Genomic DNA, 11,031 nt, shown 5'->3' on the forward strand with positions numbered 1-11,031 from the left:
GTTAATATATCTTGTTGAATCTATTTAAGCCTTTATATATTTTTTTTCACAGAAGCTGATCGTTTATATTATCTTTTTGCTGTGCAGACGGATGTAATCCAGATTATCTCTGTGGCTCGTGTCAGTCATTCACATTGAGTTAAGTGGGATCAAAAATTGGTGACACAACAAGCTCTCTAGTCACTTCTCTGCTCCCAAGTGGGACTCTGCAGAGGAAGTTGAAAGTGACAGTTGATAATGTGACGGCTTCCTCCCTCCTTCCCCTCTTTTTGTTTGGCAAAATGGACCTTATTCCGCTCATACAATATCATTACTCAACAGAGAAGTGTTCATTTTAACTTGCACATATTTAGAATAATGCAAATTGACCCACTGTGCTCATGAGGAGTGTAGAAACCCAATTGCATGGAGAACTGAGAGGTTTCCTGCACAATGTGGGAGTTCCAGTAGATTTGTGTCCTTTGTTTTTTCAGTAACCTAATGAAACCGAACCATGTGTGGATGACTTTTCATACCTCTAATACAGATTAGACATGCTTTTTATTGTTTGATTGTCAAAAAAACAGTTGCATTTTAGTTGGAATTTTAACAATAGAAGCATAATGATACAGAAAGCATCTAATATATTTAATATTTATTGAAGTTCTAAAGGTAGAGTTCAAATCAAGTCAACAATTTTAATATATTACAGTGAAATGGCTACAATGTAGGTCAAATTATATGTAAAGTTTACAAACCACATTTTCTGGCATATTTCGTTCACCTAACAAACATCATTTCATACAGTGTACTCTAAGATCAACAGAACATTTTGATAAAGCCAAATTAAGAATGTTGTCAAATTTATAAGAATAGTAAACAAATGTTTATGTCTGACTCTTTAAATGACTTTTCTCTGAATTTACATAAAGTAGTGATGTTCTGATCAAGGTTTTTTGTCTGCAATATTGTTAGCATTTGCCAATGTGGAGTCCAATACCAAATTAAAATCAAAAGTAAAATAACTCTACATCCAATCTGATGGCCATCAGCTGCTTACATGTCTCGGATTAACTGTTAGCTCTGACTACATCTTAGTTGGACTAGCTAGTAGTTCAACTGTAAGTAGCTGTTAACTTGACTCTCATTAACTGTTAGCTCCACTGATAAGCTGTTAGTCAACTCAAATTAGGTGTTAGGTTAAGTAGTTGCTAACTTGACTTTAGGTAAATGTCAGCTTGACTGATTAGCTGTTAGCTTGATAGATTAGATGCGAGCTTGACTTTAATTAGCTGTTAGCTCATAGCTCAACTCTGACTAGCTGTTAGCCTGACTCTGATTAGCTGTTATCTCAATGCTGATTAGCTGTTATCATAACTAAGTAGCTTCTAGCTTGACTCTGAATAGCCGTTAGCTTGACTGAATATTTTAGCTCTGATCTTTTGGCTCTTAGTTTGATTCTGAGCAACTGTTGTTTTTTAGTCTTGGTGAATTGCTGCCTATAACTTCAAAACCAGTATTTTGTACAACAACAAACAAATCTTTCAACTTCAAACTGACTCTCTGGTCCCGGTTTTATGTCCGTTGGCTGCAGGAGGCGGCCAACTAACATGGCTGCCTCCTGTTGGTCTCTGCTGTAAGAACCTCCTGATCCATCTTTGTTTTTGTTTCTGGAAATATTTTTTTTTGTTTTGTGAGAATTTGTATGTGCTCATTCCAGGCATTTACTTGCTTGCACACTGGGAGGCTTGGTATGTTAATATTGTTTATGTGCATGGTTATTTTTAATTGATTTTCCACTTGTTTTTGCCGTAGAAGCCCTTGTCCCTTTATAGGGGATGTTTGTTGTGATCCATATTTATGTTTATGATATTATGGTGTCTTATTTTTATGATCTATTCTACAGAGTTTTTCCTTTTTAGCAGATCATTCATTCTTAGTCAGTCTAGTTGTGATTGTGGCAATATGCTTTCTCTGCTGTTTGTTCTCCATTAATGTCTGCTTGCACTTTAAGCCTCAATATAAAACATCTGAGATGTAAAAATGGATTAAGAAGGGGATGAAAAACTGAAATGTAATATATAATAAAATATAATATAATATAATATAATAGAGCTATATCAAGTTTTCCCTCTTTATTTTCTTTATTTGAACTCTCCCACTGAAACCATAAAATGGTTTAAATCTTCAAATTTGACATATTTCTCCGCTTTTGGTGCCCTTTGAATTTCTCCAAACTCCTCCCTACTTGCCTTTTTTCTAACTTTCTAATCTGTCTGAGTGCTCCCGAGGTTCAGTTTCTGATTGGCCTCTGTTTTGTTATTTGATAGCAGTTGTAATTGGTCATTTGAGATGTTTTTAGTTAAGGTGATCTTTTAGAACTCACACAGGCACGTCACAGGAAAGGAGTGCCGCTGCCTTGATTGTTTAGTTGGCCTTTTGTATTCTTTTGCTCTTCAGAAAGTGAATGGTGGAAGGGAAGTGGAAAATCAGAGAAATGAAGGAAGGAAAGGAGTATGTGAATGAGGCTCTAATCATAACATATAAATATTTGCTGTGCTTTTTTGAAAGGCTAAATATAGGCTGACCTAATAACAGGAGGAGGGATTAAAATCACTTAAATCACACATGCAAAGAAATTAAAAAGGTTACTTTTATAATATGGCTCCTTTTGATTTACAAGACATACTCAAAGGCTTTATTACTTTAACTGTAAGTATTAGGTTGTCTGTAATAAATGCTAGCATAAAGCTAACTGTTAGCCTAACTATCAGCAGTAGTTGGCGTCAGTAACTATTAGCTTGACTAGCATCTTTTGGTCTGGCTTTGAGTAGATATTTATCATATTGGGGGTTTTATCAGAAAAAAAAATTATAAGAATTTTGTTTTGTGGTGAAAATGATAAATTACAACTGGTAGTACTGTCTGATTTTTATTTATTTATTTATTTTGCAATTTTCTCCAGAGATTGTTCCACAAGAACATCAATACATGTCAATAAACTTGAACATATAATGAAATTCAGTTACTATGTGGTAGCTAGTGTTAAAAATAACACTACTTTTAGTAACTGGTCTCTTAGAGAAGCCTAGTACTAAAAAAGAGATTATATTTTAAGAGCAGTAGTTGTGTATGTGGGGCATTGATTTATGTATTACAATGTAGCATTAAGTTACCTAAAAAGACTACAAAGAAAATCTAAATATTTTCTCTTTTATTGTTTTCACAATAGTACCACAAACTATTATGATAAAATAACAAGCCCATATCACTCACTGTTATCTTGACACTTAGCAAAAGTTTGCTTTATTAGCTGGTAGCTTGGCACTGAGATGAAGTTGTTAGCTTGAGTAGTTGTTAGCTTGGCTCTGAGCATCTTTAAGCTTGGCTCTGAGTAGACGTTAGCTTATGAGCAATGGTTAAGTTGAGCCACTGTTTGCTTGAGTAGCTGTTAGCTTGACGCTAAGGAGACATTTGCTTTATAAGGCATAAGCTTGGAGCTGAGAAGTTAACTTTATTAGCTGTTAGCATGAGCAGTTGTTAATTTGACACTGAGAAGAAGTTAGCTATCTTGAGAAGCTGCTAGCTTGGTTCTGAGGAGAGATGGGCTATTTTCTAGCTATCTTCTAGTTATCTTCTAGCCCATCTCTGAGCAGCTGTTAGCATTTGTTCCCTACTGGGCACTTCAGCCCAGGGTCTACTGATCAAGTTAGTAGAAGAAAACAAAATTATGAGAGATTAATGATAGCACTGCTATAGACATCATGGTTTGCAAGCTTCACATCATGATGTCTACAGAGCTTCAACTGATTTTTGCAAATTATTGAGGTCTACAACATTTGTAGGATATTGCTAGCCTTGTCTCTGGATTTTTTCCCATGAAGCCATCTATTTACATCAATGTCTGAGTTATCATCAAACTATTGTATACGGTCAACAAATGCTCTGTACAGTTACTTCAACACAATGCTGGTGCTCTGCTAGCTAAAGAGAAACCAAGACAGTGACGTTGCACTGGACTGTGTCTGCATAGAGATAATGTGAATGTAAGCCAGGCACATGTAGTGTTCAATTAAATAAATATGTGGAAATATAGATGTTTACAAGCTGTTTCTGCATTATCTTTATCTGCATGCAGTACAGTTTCTGTTATTGACCTTTGTTTTCAAAGGTCAGTTTCACAATACATTAAGCTGTTTCTCACCAGCAGTTCAGTTAAACATGGATCTCATTTAATCAGGCTTATATACCATGTTAATATTTTATACTAGCCTATCAAATCTGGACTTCTGTAATTGAGTGAAATATGTCTATTATCTATACGACTTCAGGAAGTGTTTCTTTATCACTTCTGTCAAATCAGAACCACTACACCGACAAGAATGCATTTCAGGTAAAAACAAAGATGTAGTTTGAGGAAATAATTTTGATTAAATTGTCTTCTTGATACATTCACACATAGTCCACAGCAGAGTTTAACTTCCTGTAGGTCACAAGAAAGCCTCAGATTTTATCTCTCACCTCCAAGGTAGTACACGGTACTTTTCAGTAATGGAAAGTACTGACTGGTCACATACAGATAACCAAAACACAGCTGGTTTTAGTAAAAACGAGAGTAGAAAGTCAAACAGCTGCAGCGGTTTGACTTTCTAGGAAGAGCTGTGAAGAAAACAATGTGACTAGGATGAGTTTCTCTAGACATTGCTGGAACATTGGTTCTTTAATCCTGGAAATGTTCTTCAGGTGATAAAAGGCTGACTTTGTAACTGACTTTATGTATCTCCGAAGGTTTAGGTCTGATTTCATCACTATACCCAGATCTAGAGCCTGATAAATTTCCAGCTACATCATTCCTCTTTAGACCCAAAGATGATAACTTCAGTTTTGTTACTGTTCAGGTTTTGTTTCAGTTGTGCCTGTTTACAACAAGAGTGCGAGAGTTTGGGGGCGTGGCCAGCAGGTCCCTTATTAGCATTAAAGTGACAGAACACCAAAATGGCTCATTCTGAAAAGTCTTCAAAATAGACAGAACTGATCAACTAATTCTCATAATCTGAGAATTATTTTGTGGGAAAAAATGTAATGGACACTTTTTGTGTAGCCCATAGACCTATTCTAACTTGTTTAAAAAAAAAGCATAATAGGTCTCCTTTAATGTAACGAAGTAGATATATGAATACACTTTTTATAATGGTCCATAAAACAAAATGGTGTGAAATTTGAGAAGTTTCCAATCCTAGGAGAATGTGTAAGCTGAAATTTATAGCAGCTCTTTATTCCTGCATCCTTCTTGGGAAGCCCTCAGCGCGCGTTATTTGCAGCCGTAGTAAACTTGAGTGTGAAGAGATGAATGAAGCTGTGTTTAACACACTGAGCTGAATGGAGCAGCTCCCAGCTAAACATCACACACACACAGACACGTTATCACAAAGCAGACAGCAGGGATATGTTAGGAATGTAATCATGGATGTTCACCACATTTCACTTGATACGTCGTTTTGTCTTTTTCTTCCTGGGCTCATTAGCCTCTAAAGTGGTCGATTTGATATCTTTTGTTTCCTTCCTGTGCCTCATGTAGTGAGTGTATGTTGACTTTCAAGGGTTTTCCACTCTCGCATACACACCCTGTGTTGCTCAACAGGTTAGGATGCTTCACAAGTTTAGACCTGAACACAGAGGATTGGTTTGTGTAAATTTTATCACAGGTCTTTGACTGTGTGTGGGAGCATATTAAGCGACTAAGATTTCCTTGCCTGCGTGTGATGTAAGACACTCGCAGGGGCCAGAGAGAAAGTTGTAGTCTCATTACTCTCATCTCCAAGGAGTCTCCCTGGTAGTGCCAGAATGAAACCATGGCCTGTGGGAGAAGTGAGGAGTGTGTGTGTCCTACAGACCCAAAAGTCGCTTGTTCCCCCAGGAAATAATTTATTCTCCACAGGCCAATCAGAGGTCAACGCTTGAGAAGGCTTAATCCAATTGGTGCGTCTCTCCTTGACCTTTATTTGTTCCAGCCAATCCCAGTGGAGCTGACGGCCTGAGGGCGGGCGGAAAGCTGGAACAAGAAGGCATGAGATTCAGGACTTAGAAAATGATGCTGACTGCGACTGCTTGCTGTGCATCTTTGAAACGGAAACATGGACGGCTGAGACGAGAGTTTGGCACAGTGATGTTTCAGACCAGCAAGGCGCTCTGTACATTTTGGAATAAAAGCGATGACTGAAAAACTTATCACAATGATGTAAACATTTCATATCAATCAATATTGATATTTGTGTATCGATAATTGTTGATTAGTTCTTTGTTTTAGATGTCTTTATAACTGGTGGTACAACCTTTCCTGTTTTATCCAATTTTCCTTCCACACTGTTTTTTTTTACAGCAGTTATGAGGTAAAGTAGTGGAACCTTAAACTGCTGTTTCGCCAGTTATTCAGCAAGTTGTTGCTAGGTAGCCAGACCATACTCAGCAGGTTGTTACTAGGTAACAAAACGTTACTCAACAGGTTGTTGCTAGGTAACCAAAGAGTGAGTGAGTCAGTTGATTCCACCATCCTAGCTTAGCTGGCCTTCGGAGGTTTTAAACCGCTAAAGCCTTTCCTCTGCCTACATCTCCCAGAATGCTGTGTGGTTCTGGATTGGAGCTCAGTGAATATTCTATAAGCAGAATATTCAATCAGACATATTATCTGTTGATATTGATCACTTGTCTATTCCAATAGGACTGTCCATTGATTTACTGGACAGTCCTAGTGAACACAGCATGGTGGTGGTGAATATGGACGCCACACCTTTCAGATCAAACTTGTGCGTATCTTTTCAAAACGTTTCATTAGCGGAGAGGCTTCCCAAAACATGGAGTAAGAAGCTGTAATTTCTAGAACACCTCAGAATGAGCAGAGTGGATGGAAGAAATAAGGAGGTTTGTGGAATGAGTGTGGGTCTAAACAAATATTTACACAGGACGGAGCATGTATCCTCCCCTGTGTTTATGGTTGGGTTTATGACCGCATCTCCTCCCCAGCCTTCTCATTTTTATCCCATAGTTCTTTTCTCAAGGCAGCTGTGTCCCAGTGGCTTATGGTGCTCCCAACTCTTTAGCCCTGAATCTGAGGGGTAGTATGAAGAATATGTCCTAAAACGAAAATGAAACCTCTGTAGTGTTTTTAGTGGGCCTCTGTCTCTGTGATGTCACACAACAAGCCAAACACACACACGTCACTGGTTGTGTTTCATGTCTTGAGGAGGTAAAATGTCCAAGAAGTTTAGTGGAAGGAGATAAAAGGCTTCACAGAGTATTAGGTGTTAGCCTGAGGAATGGATTACAACTTCTTTTATTTTGGTCATCCATCCAAAAGCTGTGTTTTGTACCGTCTTCATCTGCTTGTTCTAATTTGTACAGAGGTAATGAAAGATCATAACATAAAGCATCACTCTTCCTGGGTTTTTCTGTTTGGCTGCAGTTTGTTTCTTATTGTGTCTGTTTTGTTTATGCTCAGTTACATTTCAGAAGAGTATTTTGTAGTTTTCTGAGCCAATTCACCTTTTTTATTTCCAATTTCTTAATGTTGTGATTGCCTTTCATTTGTATTATTTAGTCATTTTTTTAACTATATCATATATTTGCTCACCCATACTTTAGGACATATATGAATGTAAATATGTATATATTACATTCATTCATTAAGAATCTTACTGGATTTCGTTTAGTTTTAAATTAACATGTTTCTGTCCAGACATGACTGTTATGTCATTTGGACATATTAAATTAGTTTATAGTGGAAATAATTTCCAACAATAAGCTTGTAGTTAAGATCATAATTAACTAATTGTATTTCTAAATTATGCTAAGAATGGGCAAAAATGTTTGAAATTCGATCAAACATTTTTGAGTATTGCATCTGTATTACAAACGATCTTCGTCATATTGTATTTGCAGAAATATGACCGCGTGAGTGCTCTTAGCAGCAATCTACCTTTGAGGTATATTTCTGCGGTAACCATGCCAACAAGAATTTGGCAGTTAGGAGAAAGTGAACGGCACGTGAACACTCTGAAATGTACTTTATATCTTTTATACGTTAGAAAACTTTCGTCTTTGTAAGTATTTTTGGCTTTTATAAGACAACTAAGCACGTATTGTTTGTTCTTTGGCTGATTAAATGTATAGCGGTGCACATAATTTTTGAGTGTAGCATTAAGACGTGTTTTAGCTAGTAACCTATTTTTCTTTCCGTTATATTTTAGCTACAAAAACGTTTTGACTGTGGCATAAGATGAGTGTTTTAGCCAGTAACCCATTTTTCCCTTGTGTTGTATTTAGTTTCAAACATTTATGAAAGAAATTCAGTTAAGAAAAGCAACCTTGTGTGGAAACTTTTTATTAGTTGTTCGCTGGATGTCTAATTGCATACTCACGTATTGTGAGGACAGCACAACGATTGTATTGTAATATCAGTAAAAATCGGCCATTGTAGCAGTATTAATATAGGATATTGATATCGGTCCAATTTTAAGCATATCCCTAATAATAAGTCAGATAAATGGGTTTTGATGCAAAAATCTTGCAATCTTTTAATTTTCTGTAGAAAAGATCCAGCAGCACTTTTTTCTTTTTATGTGTTGTAGTCTAAAAAAGAAAAAACGGTCAAAATTGTAACCAACAGACATCAAAAGAAACCAGAAACCGGTGTGTTTGCAGTTTGATTGAGCTGATTTTGAAAATGTAGCATCTGGGTAGCATGTGGAACATTGGTAACAGTAGGCGACCAAAATACGAGGCTATTTTTCTGTCTGCTGTTGTTGGAGGTTTGAATCTTGACACCTCTGATGCATCTCTTCCCCCTTTCTTTCTCTGCAATTGCTCATTTAGGCCACTAAGGCCACAAGAACATATAAAGTTTTATGCACCAGGTTCTATATTTCTACCAATCACTATAGATTTATCAATCAGGCTTTTTTTCTGCCTTTTTCAGAGTCAATTTTAAGAAAATATCTGCATATTTTGTTGCATCACTTGCAGTAACATTGCACTTAAATGCTGGTATGAATTAGGGCTGCAATTGATGCTTAATTATTCTATTGATTATTCTGACGATTGAGATAACAAAGCCATTCTGAAGATTTTTCATGTGAGCCTTTTTACACAAAATTATAAATACAATAAAAGATGTTAATGACCAAATAAATCTATGTTTAGATAGAAAAATTTGCATTTTACTGCCTAAAATTCAATAACGTATCCTTCCTTTAGTGTGCACTTGATCAATAGTAGCAAAAAATGCAGCTAAACAAAAAATCTTCAAAAAATTTTTTATTAATAAATGTAGAGCAAAAGGTTTTAGGATTTTTTTTTTAACAAGATTTGAACCCGGTGAAGCTAAAACTGCCACTTGAGGTGTTGTGAGTAAGAACATTTACAGACAAAGAAGGTTTTTCATCTTAAATGCAAAATGTATATATTTTTGTTCCGTTTTGTCTTAATTATGGCTCTGACTGCATTGTTCTTTTAGCGGATGGCCTATTTTACAGTCCATATACTCCACTTAGCAATTATTTGATTACTGAACTAGTTAATGATTATTTCAATAATCTTCTAATCATGATTAATTTCATTGTTTCTTTCCTATTACCAATTTGTTCATTGTAGTCATCTGTTACATAACATGTTTTAATTTCAGCTTAAGTCTTGTAAGATTTTAGAAATCATTGTCCTCACTTTACCCATGTTCAAGCTTTGAAATAATTTGTCTAGACAGAAACTGACATTTGGGCTGAGCCTTGACGATAACTGTCAAAAATGTATCGTTCAGCTGAATGAATTGGCTTCAGCTGCTTTAAAAGCAAACGGTTCACTTTGGGGTCATTATATAAACGTAGTTTAATGAAGTGAAAGCAAGGCTGATAATTGAGTGCAGCTTTAGTAAACTGGGAAGAAACCATTCCTACTCCCACGCCAAAACCAACTTCACTGTTTCCTCTTTTGCCTTTATTGTGCTGCAGCCATGATTTAAATGCTGTAAATATTGCCTAAAGACGTCACCAAATCACTGTTTTTGTGTTTCAGGACACCGAAATCATCGACATGTGGACAATCTGTGACACAAGAAAAGGAAAGTTCGCCAAGTCACCGAAGGTTGGTAACGTGTCCTTGAGTCTGAGTCAGAGAGAGGGAGTCTGAGTCAGAGAGAGGTAGACTGAAATTTTTCCTACAGCTGTCAGGAACTTTCTCTTCAGAGCATGAATGTGATGTTCAAATGTTACTGTCAGGGAGAAGTGTGTGTGCATTTCCTCACTCAGCTGATGGTGCTAAGGTGACGGGGTGTTAATGAGGCCGCCGACAGATGGCCCGTCAGACAGGAAGTGATATAACCAGTTTCTGTTGGAGGGGAAGTTATTGTGTAAGCGGGTTCATGCGGCTGAGACGCAGATGAAGCAGCGTTTTTGACCTCATCGACGTCTTCGTGTTACTCAAATGAGTCGATTTATTTGGAAAGAAATTCAGATATTGATTTTTACAATGAATAAAGTAAAATAAAAGAGTTATAATTTCATATTTTTTACCAATAAATTTAGATTACCAAATATTATATAAAGGCGTTTCATTGAGCTTTCTGTGGGCTTTGTCGGGTATTCCAACTTATTTAAACTTAGTTTAAGTGAATTTGTGTTGGAGACATTTTTATTTCTATTTGAAGGCATTGATATTCAATTTGACTGACAGTTGCAGTGAATGGAACAGGTCTATCAACCACATAGTTGTAACTGGCCTGAAAAGAAACCATAAAGTTTATATGACTGGAACTGCAGCAGACTCTCTGGCTGTTGTCAGACTTTAATGATTAGCAGTACTTGAGCCCTCACTCAGTGAGGTGATAATCTTAGTCTTGCTTATTTCACATCATAATTAACAGGAGATTGGGCTCTCCAGAGAGATACCGCAAGGCGCTATGTTAGGCTCACAGGCAACTGATTAAGTTGTATTGAAAAATCTTTGTTTAACCATAAATATTAGATTGCTAATTTCATTAAATCTCTTGAAAAAGTGAAATTTACA

At 36.5% G+C, this 11,031-nt stretch overlaps 1 protein-coding gene across 2 annotated transcripts in view; it reads left to right on the plus strand.

The window, feature by feature from the left end:
- The window catches only part of plcb3 (phospholipase C, beta 3 (phosphatidylinositol-specific)), a 70,960-nt gene that overhangs the window by 30,893 nt on the left and 29,036 nt on the right, over positions 1-11,031 (plus strand). For both annotated transcript variants that reach the window (XM_015033389.1, XM_015033390.1), the window contains one exon: positions 10,042-10,110. In XM_015033389.1, the coding sequence (XP_014888875.1) occupies positions 10,042-10,110 (69 nt within the window). The remainder of the gene's footprint in view (positions 1-10,041; positions 10,111-11,031) is intronic.

Source organism: Poecilia latipinna, unplaced genomic scaffold, assembly GCF_001443285.1.
Source record: "Poecilia latipinna isolate Pla-1442-1.1 unplaced genomic scaffold, P_latipinna-1.0 Scaffold267, whole genome shotgun sequence".
NCBI lineage: Eukaryota > Metazoa > Chordata > Actinopteri > Cyprinodontiformes > Poeciliidae > Poecilia > Poecilia latipinna.